The sequence below is a fragment of the Rousettus aegyptiacus genome, unplaced genomic scaffold (genome assembly GCF_014176215.1).
Source record: "Rousettus aegyptiacus isolate mRouAeg1 unplaced genomic scaffold, mRouAeg1.p scaffold_m13_p_4, whole genome shotgun sequence".
NCBI lineage: Eukaryota > Metazoa > Chordata > Mammalia > Chiroptera > Pteropodidae > Rousettus > Rousettus aegyptiacus.
Genome location: NW_023416307.1, coordinates 123,182,260 through 123,198,466, shown reverse-complemented (window position 1 = coordinate 123,198,466; position 16,207 = coordinate 123,182,260). Strand labels below are relative to the sequence as shown.

The 16,207-nt window shown below is 50.7% G+C and overlaps 1 protein-coding gene across 3 annotated transcripts in view; it reads left to right on the top strand.

Annotated features, from left to right (window-relative positions):
• The window catches only part of SLC6A6 (solute carrier family 6 member 6), an 81,690-nt gene that overhangs the window by 59,695 nt on the left and 5,788 nt on the right, over positions 1-16,207 (top strand). For all 3 annotated transcript variants that reach the window (XM_016141859.2, XM_016141860.2, XM_036219800.1), the window contains 7 exons: positions 751-854; positions 987-1,111; positions 4,810-4,922; positions 9,304-9,441; positions 11,335-11,437; positions 12,007-12,107; positions 14,525-14,695. In XM_016141859.2, coding sequence (XP_015997345.1) covers positions 751-854; positions 987-1,111; positions 4,810-4,922; positions 9,304-9,441; positions 11,335-11,437; positions 12,007-12,107; positions 14,525-14,695 — 855 coding nt within the window. The remainder of the gene's footprint in view (positions 1-750; positions 855-986; positions 1,112-4,809; positions 4,923-9,303; positions 9,442-11,334; positions 11,438-12,006; positions 12,108-14,524; positions 14,696-16,207) is intronic.

Here is a 16,207-nt window from a genome sequence, read left to right as displayed (position 1 = left end):
AGGGTTAGTGACCTCTTGGCAGGTCAAGGGACCAATACTGACCGTCTACCTCTTGGCACTCAGCCACGTGACTGCAAGGGGTCGAAGAAAACCCTGGGAGATTTTATTGGCCCATTTAAGGAATTTTTTTTTTTTTGTCCTCAGGATACTCAGCCTTCGGGTTGCTGTTTTGGGTCTCTTCTTCACTGTCTTCTCACCCTCAGTAGGAGGTAGGTGGGAGGGAGCTTGGACAGATCAGAGGGCAGCTGAGATGGCAGCTCTGTGGCCATCAGGACCTGCCTGATAAAGGTGTGCTGGAGAGCAGTTTTGCCTGCATAAGCCATTACAGAATTCTTCCTACTCCAACTCGGGGTCCCCAGACAATAACAATTACAGTAATGACAGCAGCCTTGACTTACAGGCTTACCTTTGGAACTGCACTATATCTTTATTCTTTGAACCTGCAAAATTGCTCTGTGGGGCAGAGCCATGGATCCCGTGGTTGAAATCGAGATCCATCTGCTTCAGAAGTCCAGCCTCTCGACCTCGTTGCTGAGTAGTCACCTTTTGGGGTTCCTTACAGCTCAATGTTGTCTTGAAAGGCACCTTGGTTTTCAGCACAGGCACTCCAATTGCAGTTGAGAATCTGCACATTTTGTGGTGCAGTCCTTGATGGCCAGGTGGCCAGGAACTCGCACTAGCTCTTCTAGGAAACCAGCTCTAATGCCCTCTTCTCTCTCTTTCCTTGCCACCGACCCCCACCCTCAATAGGTATGGATCGATGCTGGGACCCAGATATTCTTCTCCTATGCCATCTGCCTGGGGGCCATGACCTCACTGGGGAGCTACAACAAGTACAAGTACAACTCGTACAGGCAAGTGTTGCACCGGCGGGCCTGGTGAACCTTAGAAATGATGATGATGTTTAAAGAAAAAAGAGAAGAAGTAGGGAGCGTGGCTTCCTTGTGTTGTGAATTAACTTGCTCCCTGACATATGTGTAACTTAGGGACTGTATGCTGCTGGGATGCCTGAACAGTGGTACCAGTTTTGTGTCTGGCTTCGCAATTTTTTCCATCCTGGGCTTCATGGCACAAGAGCAAGGGGTGGACATTGCTGATGTGGCTGAGTCAGGTATGGTGGTATTGGTGGCAGTGGTGGTGGGCACTGCCACCTAGTGTGTAAGCCAAGTACTGCAGGCATGAAGCCAGACCCCCCAGGGGCTTTGGATGGGGGGGGACGAGCCTGGTTTCCGAAATGGACCCCCCCCCACCAAGATGTCCCCCAAGTATTAAAGAGTACAAAAGCTAAATTTTTAAACACTTTCATTGCAATTTGGCCCAAGGGGCGGCAAAAACATGGGTTTGGTTATGTTGGGGGAATATTTAGCTACTTTGGTATGGTCTTCCCTCCTTCCCCTCCTTCCTCAGCAAACTCATGGTTTCCAAAAGAGAAAACCACTTTTCTAACTCAGGCCCAAGTCAGCCACCAATCGGCATTCCATCACCACCTTCTCAGCTTTGGTTTCTGTATTTTGCACTTTGCTCCCAGCGCGCTCCCTCTAAGCGAAACCCATTCATTCACTCCACTGATGTTTATTGATTCATTGAGTCTCTACCCTGTGTCAGGCACCACCGTAGGCTCGGGGGTGGGGAGAGACAGTGGGCGTGAAAGGCCGCCCTCTAGGACGGTGACAGGTCCAATTTTGGGGTAGGTTGTGGGGACACCGTCACCCTCTCGGTGTGGGCCCCGTTGGAAGGGTACTCCTCCCCTGGATACCTGGAAGTGGAGAAAAGAGTCTTTAGAATCATGGACTCTGCAAAGCCTGGGATCTTAGGCTGAGATCCTGGAGCTCCAGCAAGATGGGTCCAGAATCTGAGAATTATGAAGTCTTCAGTTGCTAGAATCCTAGAGCCTCAGAACCACGATATCTCAGGTGCCTACATTCTGGGACTTGCCATGATGTGCTAAGTCTTGGACCGTCACCTTTAAAACTGCAGTGGCTTAGGCATGAGAATGAGAACCTTAGGATCCCAGGATCCTCAAAGTCTACCTTTCTGGCTTCTCTGCTCTTCCCCGGCCCTGCCCGGTTCACTTGGAGGGTGGCCATCAGTTGCCTGGAAGGTTCTATAATTTTGCGCACCCCACCCTGCTTCTCCTGACCTCCTAATTTCTCAGTTCTCTGTGGGGCCACTTGGAGACTCTGGGGGTCTTGGGCTCAGGGGCCTCCAGCCCCGAGGAAAGCATACGGTCCTGATTCCAGAGACCACCACAGACCAGGGTCAAGCACAGCAGGAGTCCCTGCCCATAGGGCCCTGGAGTTGGGGGGTCAGGGGTACCTCAACATTGTGCGTTCAGGTGTCCACTCCACAGATGAGACTGATGGCCTGAGAGCAGGGGCCTTGCTCGAGCTGGTCAGGATGAGAGCTGGAGTCTCCAAAACAGGGCCCCTCTGACATGAGGGTGTCCCCCCTCCTCCCTCCCGATCCCACCCTCAGCACATGTGACAACCTCTGGCCCACCCTGTGTGAGGACACATTTGAGCTCCTGGGTCCTACTTTCCTCCTCACTTGGCAAAGATGCTGCCAGGCCCCCTCTCCACACCCACAGTACGCAGGATGACATGGCAAATCCACGCTCCGGCCCCACCATGCATTTCTTCACTGACCCCGGTCTCAAAGCAGACCTACAGACATAGTTTACTCTCCCTGAGAGCCCCCCCAAACGCAGGCCTGAGACCGAGGACACAGAAAGTAATTCCAGAAATATCCACACCCACTTGGGGGTTGGCAGTTAGAGTGGTGAAGTGAGACAGTTCGCACCTTCTTCGCAGATGGCTTTTTTCAGTCCAGGGCTTGCAAAATGATTCTGATTGATTGGGAATCGGCAAGAGCGTGGAGTGAACTTGGCGGTGGGAGATATATGCAGATGTATAAGTAGCTCTTTCTCTGTGGACAACTAGGTATTATGTGTATGTACATATCGTCAACCTAAGTTGTTTTCTTCCTCCCGTCCACTTCAAAGACCTTGGCGTTTATTCCCCACGGTGATGTCTGAACAGCCGACACATCAAGGGTGATTATTTCTCTAATAAGCTTTTAACAAGCACCATATTGAGCCAAGTGCATGTGAACAAGATCATTATTTAGCTGAGAGTCATGCAGAGGTGCTCGGAGCGGCCGCGTTATTGCACATGGACTTCTCTCTAGAGTTCACCATGCGCTGTCAGAGAAAGGCGCTCAGCCCAGACCCTCTCCCAGAGGCTGGCTTGAGAAAGGCAAAACTGAAATACAGAAACGAGCACATTGAGAACCTTCACAGGCCCCGGGGGGTGGGGGGTGGGGGGCGGGGGCCCCATTTTACATCTGTCTCACAGTCAGCTGGACTTGACTCCTCACGCAGAGCTGACGTGTGGGAGGACCAGGGGCCCCAGTCTAGGTGGAAGTGCGGCTTCCTAGTCCAACTTGGACTTCGGGGTTGGTTCAAGCACCCCTTCCACCGCTCCTCATGGAGTTTTCCAGCCACCTGAGGATGCTCGGTCACGGTCAGGTTTTCCTTAGGTTGAGTGGACTCCGCACTATAAAAGGACTCACCCTTGACCACCACATTTGTGATTAACGCCGTGCGATGTGGTTTCTGGCTCCAATTTATTTCAAAAGTTGTTTTTTTTCCTTTCATTTTTAAACCGTTCATTTGGTTCTGGTATCTGCTTTAAATATCCTGCCTTCTCAGCCCTTTTTGTTTCACATTTCTTGACTTTTTTTTTTTAAGTTATAGATTTTACTTTATATATTTTTTGGCTCAGGCCTTTTAGGCCTCCTTTCTTTTGCTGCTGCTGACCATATCTTGGACCCACAGGTCTCAGTTACTACTCCATTCTTCCCCCCTAAGCAGAACGGAGGCCAGCTGGAGATGGAGAGACATTTATTTCTCTGTGTCTTCAGAATGTTTCTAGTCAGAAAGGCATCCCCTGAGCTGACGGGACTCCTGTCTTCAGGTTCTGTCAGAGTCCCTCCTTGAGAAACCAGAAACCTTTTTCTAGGGAAACGGTGTCAGCATCTGGGAATCAACACGAGAAGCTTCCTTGGGAGTCATTTACCGTAACCTGCCCCTCACTTCTCAGATGGGGAAACTGAGGCCCTTTGAGGGCGGGTGGTGATATAAAGAGGAGCTGGAGATGATGGTGGGATGAGGACTAGAATGTCGGCCATGGGTCTCCCAGGCCTGGGGTCTTACCCCGCGCACGCCCCCCTTCGGCTTTGGGCCTTAGCTGACTGACGTTGCTCAGGTGGGTGTGCAGAGGCACCCCGAAGAGACATCTATCTGCCCTGCAGGGCATGGTTGTCTATTTTTTTTCCTTTCCACTGTGTTTTAATAGAAACCTTTCCTTGGCGAACATGGGATTTAGTAATCAGATAACCAGAACCTTTCCCCTGCTTCCTTCCAGCAAATGTTGGCGTGGTTGCTCTGGTTTGGGGAGTGGGGGGGTTCCTTTTCTAAGCTGGCAGACTGAGTCCAGCCTCAGTCCCATTTTCCATTCCCAAACAACCAACGTCCGCCCGGATTCTGGTGTGTGAGGAGGCCACTTGTGCTGCTGCTAAGGAGACAGATGCTAAAACGGGGCCCCGCCTGAGCCCCGGCGCATCCCACCCAAAAGTGAGACAGACCCGGTCTCTACCACCAGGCAAGAGTTCAGGCCTGGCTCCTCCCTGCATTTTGGGTTTGGGAGCCCTGCCTCACACCCGGGTGTCTTTGTATGAGCTCCTGTGCTCTGGGTGCTCAGCTGCTGATGTGTCTCCCCATCTGTCCCTCCCCATTTCTCTTCCCTTTAGGTCCTGGCCTGGCCTTCATTGCCTACCCAAAAGCTGTGACAATGATGCCACTGCCCACGTTTTGGTCCATTCTTTTTTTTATTATGCTTCTCTTGCTCGGACTGGATAGCCAGGTATGTACGGATTGAGGGGCCGGCCCCAGTGTGGGACTGTCCATGGGGAACTGGTTCTGGAAAAGTCTCCTCCTTTGTGCCATGTGTGAGGTCGTTACACCCTACCCGCCTTCACATCAGACTTGCAACAGCTTCAGCTAATGAGGGTTCCTCCGGGACCCCACGGATAGAAAAGGCCTCGAAGCTCAAGTCGTCGTCCTCAGCGAGGGAAAGTGGACAACTGAAGGGTGTGGTTAAAACAAAGCCGTAGATGGGAAATAAAAAGGCAAGACTGAAACAGAAATGATGCGCTGCCGTGGGGTGGCTGGGCAGGGGCCCGCAAATGACACAGCTCCTGGGCAGTTTGGGCGAAGGACCAGCAGCTCTGTGCACGAGGTAGGCAGTGCCCAGGCCGACACTCAGAGTCCAAAGTGGGGCCAGAGAAGCCTAGACCACGCTCCGTCCTGTGCTTCCTGGAGCACATGAGTAGGAGAGCGAGCTTGTCCTCACAGGGAAACTGAGATCCTCCAGTGCTTTCTAAATAGCTAAGCGCTGGGGGACCTGGCTCGACCCTGCCCTGTCCTCTGGCTGTCCTGACTTCTGCCCTCCTGAGGCAGGACTCCGTTGAGACTATTTCCTACACTGGGCTCAGGACTCCACTGGGTGTTCAATGAGACCCAACCAGGGGCTGCATCCGCCCTTGGAGTAACACAGTTCCAAGCTTCCCACATCCCACGCTGCTGTGTGATGTTGGGCACGTTTCCTCCCCGTCTGAGCCTCAGTTTTATCATCTGGTAAATGGGTACAATCACACCGCCTTGCCTTGCACGAAGCACCAGGCACCGTGCCTGGTACAGAGAAGTCAGTGGTGCTTAGAGGATGGCTAGCATGAGCTCTCGGTTACCTGTCCCCGGGGATATGTGTATTTTCATTGGGGCCTTCTCAAGATGACAGTTTCAAGTGCAGGTGTGACTCCAGAAGGGAAGAGTAATGCTGTGCAGAATGGGCTGATTATGTGCCCAGGCCACTTAGAGCCCTGCCTATAGTGTTACCCAGGGGCCAGCATCTGAAGTCAGTCACTGAAAGCAGGCACGTTGCAGCCTCCTGCGTGGTCTAGGGATCTGGCTGCCTCATGGAAAGTCTTTGGTCGCCTGAGACTCAGTGAGAGTTGGGGGCCTGTGGCCAGTCAGGAGAGGGCTTTGCCGCCTGTCCCGAGGGCAGCAGCCCCAAAGCCAGTGCCCAGGGCAGGTCCTCAGAGTCTCAGAACCAGAGAGGAAGAAAGTTTTAGAAGATCAGAGGAGAGGTGGTCCACCAGCAAGGTCAAGAACAGAACAAAAGATTTGGCAGAAAGGGAACCAGGATTAGCAGAGGAGACAGAATAAAAACATTTGGGAGATCGAAAACAAAATACTTACGCAGTCGTTGATGGGCTCGAGCTGTGTCAACAGCAGGAGGACTCCATTAATCATTCCTAGTTAATGAGTTTGGCTTTCCAAGGCCCCAAGCAAATGGCTTTTGTAACTTCTTCCAGACCTCTAAGTGAAAGCAAAAAACAAAAACAGAAAGAGGTTAATCAATGATGAAGCCTGATATCTCCATGGGCCCAAAATAGGCCTCTTGGGCTGCAGAAACTGCTTTGCGAGCCAGCAGAGGTGGTTTTATTCATTAGAATTTCTCCCTGGGAGGCGGGTGGGGCTGGGTTGAGGTTGGGCACCTCTGAGATAGGCCCCAGGGTGGCCAAGGCACTTGGGGACTCTCAATGAGTTCTCAAAGCTAGCTGAAGAGGGAGTGGCTCTCTTCCCACTTCAGAGGAGGAACTTGCTCAGAGCCCTTACATGACCTGCCTATTGATGATAAACCACAAGGGGCGCGGTAGGATTATACCTGGTGAGCTAAGGGTCCAGTGGTTGGGATCCCTCCTTTGCATGTGCTATGTAAATTTGGGGGCCGGGGGAAAGGTTTCGTGGGTGCTAGTGACCACTGCACGCACCATGAGCACCTCGATAGGATCAGAGCGCCGCCATCTGAGGTGTTCGCATGGGCCAGGCTTCATGCCAGGCATTTCATGTGCATGTGTAGAGTAAAAGACACAGAACATAAAATTGGCCAACTACACCATTTTTAAATGTGCAGTTCGGTGGCATTAAGTACATTCACATTCTCCTCTACCCATCACCACCCTCCCTCTCCTGAATTTTTCATATCCTCAAACTGAAACTCTGTTCCCAGACACACTAACACCCCATTTTCCCCTCCCCAACCTGACTTTTTTCTACATTAGCTCCTTAATCCGCACAAGCCCTGCTGCCTAGAAACCTGAGACTCAGAGAGATAAGGACTCCAAAGGCTGGGGTCAGGTCACACACAGCTGGTTAAGGCGTGGAGCCACCACTTGACCCTGGGGCTTCCTGTTTCCAGACTTGCGAGTTTGAACCCCCTCACTTTACCTTTGAGTTACCCCAACATAGCTTCCTCCTGTGGAAATTCAGAGACCCACAGCCAACCTTAGGCAGTGCTTCTTGCTGCTAGAGAAACGTGACCCTTGCTCATTACAGGAAACATTTCTAGCATTTGAAGGAACACTCTCTAGCTTAGGAGCCATCATACTGCTGAGTGTTTATTGGAGTCAAGATGTCACCCACATAGAGGCAGATGCCTGTAGATACCTGGCCTGCCCAAGAGGGATACAGTTTGTGAACAAACAGCATGAGCAGAGAGCTGGAGCACTGCCCCCAGGAGCTCACCCATTCCAGGCCCCTGACATGAGTTAAGATTAATCACCTAATGACCAATTCACTTTAATGATTTCAACTCTTGTCTCAGCATCTCTGCTGAGTAGGCAAGATCTTCCCGTTTTACAGGGAGAGCAACTGAGACATGGAGAAGTCTGGGACCCATAGCTATTAAGTGCGAGAGGTCTCAAGAGGCTGTTGGAACAGGGGTGGAGGTGGGGGTGGTGTTCTTTGGAAACAAGGAGCTTGTGCTGGTCTTGGCCCTGACTCACAGTGACATTGGATCTTCCTGTCTATAATTTCCCTATCAAAAAAAGAAAGGAACTTTATTTTTAAACCTTCGAAGCTTCACATTAGAGCTATAGGTTTGCTTATTCAGTGGCAATTTTGGCTCAGAATTCCTTTAGCTGACATGTCACTCAGAAGTTAAAACATCGGCCCTTTGTATTCGGAACCCTATCGGGAGCCTCTTAGTCATCTTTTTCCTAAATTCCTGGCAACCAAGAGTCATTTCTCCTGTCCTTTTCAGCACGTGAAAGGGATCTGCTCCTTGTTTGTATTCCTTGATCCTCCCGTGATGCATCCCAGAGGAATAAGTGGTTGGACTTGTCTTGTAGGAATGTTGGGGAAACATGCTTCCCAAAAGCCATTCCCAGTTGAAAGAACAGAGCGTGGAGATTTTACCTTTACAACTTTTAAAGGAATCAGATCCACCACAGAGGATGTTGGTTGGCAGGGCAATTTGTCTATAGCCATCCAAATGTAAAATGGGTCTACAAGCCCTTTAATCCTGAAGTTTCACTCGTAGATTATGCTATGGATCCATGTGCACATGCACCGAAAGACAAATGTAAGGGAAGAGGCCTCACCCAGGTCGGTAGCTGCAGAGGCTGGAAGCCATCTTTTGGGCACTGGTTAAGTCCATGATGATAAGTGTCCGCGGGATGGAGTTTTGTGCTGCCATTTAAAAAACAAGGCAACTCTCCATGTAATGATATGGAATACCTTCCAAGATAAATTGTTGGGTGCGAAGATGGGAATACTTAGAAAGATTGAGAGTCTTTCTAGAATGCTTCCTTACGTTTGGGAGCCCAAGGATGGGTTCCTGGGGTCACGGCTGCATTGGGCTCACACACTTGGGCATGTAGGTGTGCATGCACACATGCAAAATCCCCAAAGGATAAAAAAATCACCACGTGCATCTGGTGGGGAAATTGAGGCCCAGACTTGCCCGGGGTTACCCACCCATTCTTCATGTGTCTGTCGAGCAACCACATGTGCCTAGCCCTGCTGAGCACTCAAGGCCTAGAAATGCGGGGGCCCTGCTGCTGGCTTCAGAGAGGACCGAAGTGAGGGGAGGCTGTCGTGTCGACACACATGTGCCTATACACGTGCCGGGGCAGAGGGCCAGCACTGGCTTCAGAGAAGAGGTCATTTTTAGCTGAGTCTTGAAAGGCATTCTGGTGGTGGGAAGAGCCTCAGCAGAGATGCAAGGTATGGAATACGGGAAGACCTGTATGTGGGCCGCAGTGGCCAGCCCCCAAGCAGACAGGTTCACACATTTGAGCTTGACCCCACAGGCCAACTCCATGTGCCCAGCTCTTCTCTCCAGGCAGAGGGGGAGGTGCTGGGCATCCACCGCTCAACTGTTCTCTTTTCCCCCCACCCAGTTTGTCGAAGTCGAAGGACAGATCACGTCTTTGGTTGATCTTTACCCATCCTTCCTAAGGAAGGGTTTCCGTCGGGAAATCTTCATCGCCTTGATGTGTAGCATCAGTTACCTGCTGGGGCTGACAATGGTGACGGAGGTAGGTGGCTCTCTCCCCTGGCACGAGGGGCTTCCCCTTACAGGGCCTTTGGTGCCTCAGAAACATGTCTCAGAGCCGTTCAAGCCAACTTCTTCTCTGTGGTTCCCCCAACAGCTAGATGAGAGGACTAGGGTGGGTAGCCTCCGAGTCCTACCCAGTTCATGGGCCCTGCCGTGCCCAGAGGACTCAGCCTGCACAGTTGGGGAGGACCCAGCAGTTGACGCAAATTCTCCTACCCCTTTTCCTGTTACCATGGCAACACTGCTGCTCTCGGCCTCCCTCATCCTGGGAGGCCTAGGGGAGGGGTACTTCAGTTAAAGTCCATTTTAACGACAGCTCTGTTTACCCATGACTGTGTTCAGTGGCCTGTCACGGGCCGGGAGGGGAGGTGGTTCTTGAGGGTAAATACTGCAGGCAGTGCCTTGCAGTGTCTGGCTGGCAGGGAGCATGTGCTGTTCAGAGGGTGTAGCAGCAAGAGGTGGTCCAGAAAAGAAAAAGAATTTTTTTTTTTTTAATTTAGTTTGAATTTTTTTTCCGGCTTTATTGAAATATAATAAACAATCAGTTGCTCATATTTACATTGTACAATTCAATTAGTTTTTTCAATTATAGTTGGCATACAATAATATATTAGTTTCAGTTGTATGGCATAGTGATTTGAGATCTATATAACTTACAAAGTGATCACCCCACTAAATCTAATACCCCTCTTCCTCCTTAAATATTTATTACGACATTGTTAGCTCTTTTCCTTATGCTACACTTTATATCTCCATGTCTATTTTGTAACTGTTTGTACTTCTTAATCCCTTTACCCTTTTCTCCATCCCATCTAGTAGCCCTCAAAATAGTCTCTGTATCTATGAGTTTGTTTCCATTTTGTTGTTGTTGTTGTTGTTGTTGCTATTTTGTTGTTTAGGTTCCACATGTATGTGAAGTCATGTGATATTTTTCTCTATTCGACCCATTTCATTCAGTGCAACATCCTCTAGGTCTATCAAGGCAGTATCTTTTTCCATCTCCTTCCTTTTAGTCTGTGTGTGTCTTTTAATCCAAAGTGAGTCTCTTGTAGACAGCATACATATGCTGCCTGAAGGAAAGGAGTCTTGTACTAAGTAACGTAAGCATGTGAGGCTAGCGTAGGCCCAGAGCACACTCCTGTGCATCTCCGCACCCACCTGCCCTGTTCTCCAGCAAGGGGTTGCATGAGCTTCCAAACTCAGTTTGGTGTTTCCCATCACCACTTTCCTTACTGGAAATAAAAATAATTTTTTTTTTTCCTGGAAGTGTCTGTAAGAAAGAAACCTCCCCACCAAAAGGCAGATCACTGGTGCACCTATTGAGCAGCTAGATATTGCTGAAGTCTTCCATGACAGGGGTCCCCAACCCCTGGGCTGCAAACCAGTACAGGTCTGTGGCCTGTTAGGAGCCAGGATGCATAACAGGAGGTGAGCATTAGGTGAGCCAGTGAAGCTTCATCTGCATTTGCTGCTGCTCTCCAGAGCTAGCATCACTGCCTCAGCTCCACCTCAGAGTATCAGGCATTTGATTCTCATGGAGCCCTGGTCCCTGGTGCCAAAAGGTTGAGGAGTGCTGTGTCTATATTTTCCATAGTTGGCTTTAAGTACTTCCTTTGGAAGTGGGCTTCAGTGAGGAACTCATCCCTTTTTGCTAAGAAAGATGTGTTGGTTTGCTTTCCTGTGTGTGTGTGTGTGTGTGTGAGATTGTCAAACATGATTTGGAGCACCTTCTTACACAGGTATCTGGTTATCATAGCCTTTTCCCGTTTTTCTCTTGAGTTTTATATTTTCTTATTGATATGCCAGAGCTGCTAATATATTAAGGGAATTAGATTCCAAGGAACAAATCCATCTTCTGTTTTTTTCTTCGCAGGGTGGCATGTATGTGTTTCAACTCTTTGACTACTATGCAGCTAGCGGTGTATGCCTTTTGTGGGTTGCATTCTTTGAATGTTTTGTTATTGCCTGGATATATGGTGAGTACTGGTTTTGCATATCCTTTCTCAAGTCTCTCTTTTGGGTCTCTCCATTTAAAAGCCTCAGAAACAGAATTCCAGAGAGAATTTATTCTGAGTCTAACACAAAGGCCTTCCCTACTTGGACTTTGTGTCTGAAGACTGCCTTTTCCCTATGTAAATAATATTGTTGTAGCCACACTACAAATTCTCCCTGTGCTGAAGGTATAAGGCGTGACTGTTTTGACAAACAAAAACTTGGCCATGCAGGGCCTATCTATGATTAACTACTCCGGGGTCCAGGAAATAGTCCATCTAGACCTTCTCGAGACCTTGGATTGGTAACACTAGGATATGGGTTGGGTATGCCCCAGGTGGCCGAAAAAATACAGGATGCCCAGTTACTTTTGAATTTTAGATAATTTCAGATAAACATCTGCCACATTTGGGTCTACGTGGTGTAAGATTTCAAGGACCTGCATCAGGTCCCAGAGACCTCTCATGGCCCTTGAGCCCTTATTCTGCCATTCCCAGGGTGGATGCTGGCATTGGACACTGTGTCACCATCTGTCTACCTCTGTCTCTTACAGGCAGCGATAACTTTTATGATGGTATTGAGGACATGATCGGTTATCGGCCTGGGCCCTGGATGAAGTACAGCTGGGCTGTGGTCACTCCAGTTCTCTGTGTTGTGAGTTTTCTCCTGCCTGGCCGTCGGTAGTAGCCTTTCTCATCCTACCAAGTGCTGGCAAATGCATGTAACAAGTCTAGCGACAGCTACTGAAAAGGAGGTAGGGCAGGCTGCTCCAGAAGGTTACTTTGAGATGAGTTTTGAAGGATGAGTAGGAGCTTGTCAAGAAGGAAAAACAGGAAGAACATTTCTGGCAGAGGAACCAGCCTGCGCAAAAGGCAAAACATTCTCAAAGAGGAAAATGTATTTGGGGCATGTTGAGAAATTCAGGGGATCCACAATAGAGCACATAACCTTTCCCCAAACCCTTCCAGAGTTCATGAGCCCAGTTTTAGTCACTGATTAAGGTGAGAGACCATTGGGACATCCAAAGGAGAGGTCACAGACATTGAAAGTTTCCATGGAAGGGTGGGGGTTGTGGCTAGAGAGGGGATGTCCCAGTAGAGAGATGTTCTGGGCTCTCCCAAGAACAAGGAAGCTGCATACTCACCCAGGACCCAAGGGTGGTGAGGTGCCATAACCCTCTTCCCACCAGGGTTCTCTCACCCGCCATCTTGAAATGTGGCCTTGGAGCATACCAGGCACCCTCTCTTCTTTAAGGTTCTGCTAAGAGGCTCCAGCCAAAGGAAAATTTACTGTAGCAAAAGTTGCTTTCCTGTCAGTGTTTGAAGTTTGGAGCTAATTGCAGGGGAACACATCTTCTTTGCCATTCTCGGCTCACACCTTAGGGAGCGCAAAGGGCAGAAATGTTCTTTGCATTTAGGGACCACGGGCTGAGGAATAAATGGGCCCTCCCCTCTGCTCCTAGACCAGAATAGGTCAGCATTGCCATTAATTCACCGTGTGACCTTAGATGAGTCCTTTTCCTCTGGGGCCCCTGTAAAATGAGGAGACCGATACGAGATGTGAGTGGCAACCAACAGCCTTACGTTGTTTCTGTTATTATTTAATATGGCTGTGGCCTTTCCCTCTGAGGTACATATTTTCTCCATAAAAATAAGTAAACTATAGTAGCCAGGAACCACAACGATTGGCAAGTTTATTTTTGGAGATGAATTTTGTTGAGTTTAGAGCCTCACTTGTTTGTGGGCAACTCCTCTCACCACTCTGGTTGTCAGTCTCTCTCTCTGTGTGTGTCTCTCTCTCTCTTCCCCTAAGGAGTTGCACAGATCAGAAATAGGTTGCATTCCAAGGTGGTAGGATGTAGTCACCCTAGTAGGAAGAGGAATGCAACGGGCAGGTGCAGGTCTCAGGCAGGTACGAAGCTTCCTCGTGCTGGGAGAGCCCAGAGCAGCCACCTCCTGGCACTCTCCCTGTCTAAGCTATGGCCCCACAAATAGGGACAGAAACAGCAACAGGCAGGGTCAGGCATTCAGCAGGTGCCCAGCGCAAGGCATCTGCAGCCTAATGCTCTCTCCCTTTCCTTGCCATCGCTCCTCATGTAGATAGATATGTTTTCCCATCAAACCCCAGTTTTTAGATCATGAGCTTTTAAGCCATTTTAACATTGTGGGTCATCTAAGACTGCCTGGGTCATATTCTGAGATGCTGTCATTCTGACCTGAGCAGGAACCCTGGACTCTCTCGGCCAGCCTTACGTGGAAATGGGGACTTTGCAAAGCCTCTGGGGCACCTCCTCACCCCACTCCACTATTCATGGACACTAGTGGCCACTGGCCATTTGCCTGAGTTGAAGGCTTGGCCATGGACAGCCAACAGGGCGAGGGCCAGGTCCATACCTTATTCCGGGGGACTAAGCCTAGGGCTCGGAGATGAAGATGGGTAGGGAGGGGAGGAATGGCTTTCATCCATGCAGTTAGCATTTATTGTGCACCTAGAACCTCACCAAGTGTTAGGGGAGCAGGGGAACAGGACATACACCTCTCACCCTCATCGGCTCAGGTTGGATGGGGTGCTGCCTGCTGAAGAAGCAGTATAACCATGTGCTTTCTGGGAAGGAAATGTATGGGGGGCCTAACCGAGTCTGGACAGGGCCTGGGCAAGCAAGGCAGGACTACTAAAGTTAAATTAGGAGGAGGAGAAGGTGAGGGAAAAAGAGGTCCAGTCAGAGAGAACAGCCTGGACTAAGGCCTTGGGGCAAGTGGCTGAGGAGCTGGAAGGAATTCAGGGTAGCTGGAGTGTAGATATAGAGGAAGAGGTGGGGGTAGGTGAGAGGGGAAGGGTCACAATTCCTGGTCACACTCTAGCCAGTCCGAGGAGCTTGCACTGCATTCTGTAGGCACTGGGGAGCCACAGAGGGTTTTGAGCAGAAAAGTGATTTGGCCAGGTTTGCACTGTGGGAGGTTCTTATGCTGCAGAGTGAAGGATATGAGGCCCTATGGGTAGGGCCTGCCCTGGTCCCAGAAGCACCCCACACCCAATGCCAAGACCGTCCTGACTGCCCCATCTCTCCACAGGGATGTTTCATCTTCTCTCTCGTCAAGTACGTACCCCTGACCTACAACAAAGTGTACGTGTACCCCACCTGGGCCATCGGGCTGGGCTGGAGCCTGGCCCTGTCCTCCATGGTGTGTGTCCCCTTGGTCATGGTCATCCGCCTCTGCCAGACGGAAGGGCCGTTCCTTGTGGTGAGTACGCAGGGCCGCAGGCTGGATTGAGGGGGGTTGGAGCAGGAGGCCAAAGGCCAGCCCACTGTCAGTTTTCTGTGTGACCTCACGCACATCGCTTGAGTCCTAGGCCCCTACCTGCCCCCACTGAGTGGTTGAGATTGTGGAAAGGAGAGCAGACCGTGGGAAAACTAGAACAGAGAGTACAGTTCACACGGGAGAAGGCGCTGGTGACATTCAGAGCAGGGCTGTGCCAGGAGGGAATTTGCCAAGCAGAGAATTCAAGATGGACGAGTGTAGGGCATGGCACGAGGAGGTGTGACAGCCCTGGGGCAGCAGTGACACCTTCTGGGCGTGGGGCAATGAGGCCGGAGAGGTGACGGCAGCTGTGCATGCCAAGCTAAGAGCTAGAGCTTTATCTCGGGAGCACTGGGGGCTGCTTTTCGGAAGTGGTGAGACAGGAGGCGAGGAGCCAGGGAGGAAGCCTCAGCTCCACCCAGGGGCCTTCCCTTACCCTGGAGCCAAGCTGCAGATAAGCCCAGTGCCCACGCTTTTGTCCCCGGTTCCGGATCTGTGGCTCCACTGGCTACCCAGCCCTCAGAAGCCATCTCTGCCCAAGGTAGAACCTCCAGCTTTCAGGCCTCTTTGCCTGCCAATCTCTTCCCCTGAGATCCCCTCCCCACCGCCCACCTCCTCTCAGAAATTCCTGACAATGCTGTAGATTCCAAGCCTGGCAAAAGCCGGGGCTCTTTCCAAGAAATCCTTTTCTTAGAATCTCCCTTTAACCTTTGGGCTTGGGCCCACTCCAAGACTGCACTGTTTTGTTCTGGGCTGTTTTTATTGTTATTCTCTTAAAAATCTGGAGCCAGGATGTCCTGGGGCTCTGGCTCCCCCTTGGGCTGGGCCGGTTTCCTTGTGGAGAATGGCCTGGAGGTGTTGCTGGTGGGGGGAGTGGAGAGGCCGGGAGAGAAGGGACCAGCCTTCCCCCAGCAGAGGAAGGAGGCAGGGGTGTGCCAGGGAAGAAAACATGAAGCGGAGCGTGCCTGAGCCAGCGCGGGCGGCCTTGGAGTGTTGCTGCAGCACGGGGCCCATTGTGTGTCCTCAGAGGACACAGAGGAAAGGGCCCCGTACTCAGCCAGAACACCGAATGGCCCTACCATGTGTTAAAATAGTGAAATACTGGGCCTGGGTGCAGATGGGCAATAGCTACTGCCCTGAGCCCTCCAGGCCCCCGCTTATGTACCCCATGCCAACCCAGCCCCTCCCTGGGAACTTCTAGAATGTCCCTACCATCCAGAAATGAAAGGGTTAGTTAGAGGCATAGCAGAGGGGCTTGGACGTCTGTTCTGACTGGTCAGTACCTACAACAATTACACAGTTCACCCAGGGTGGGATGGGGTTGCGGGGGAAACACAATTCAACCATCGGGGAGGGATGACCCCCAACAGGTCCCTAACTTGTGTCCTTTTAAAGCCTAATTTTAAAACATCATTCTGGCCCCAGTTTAGAATTTTAGAATTTTAAAATTTTAGT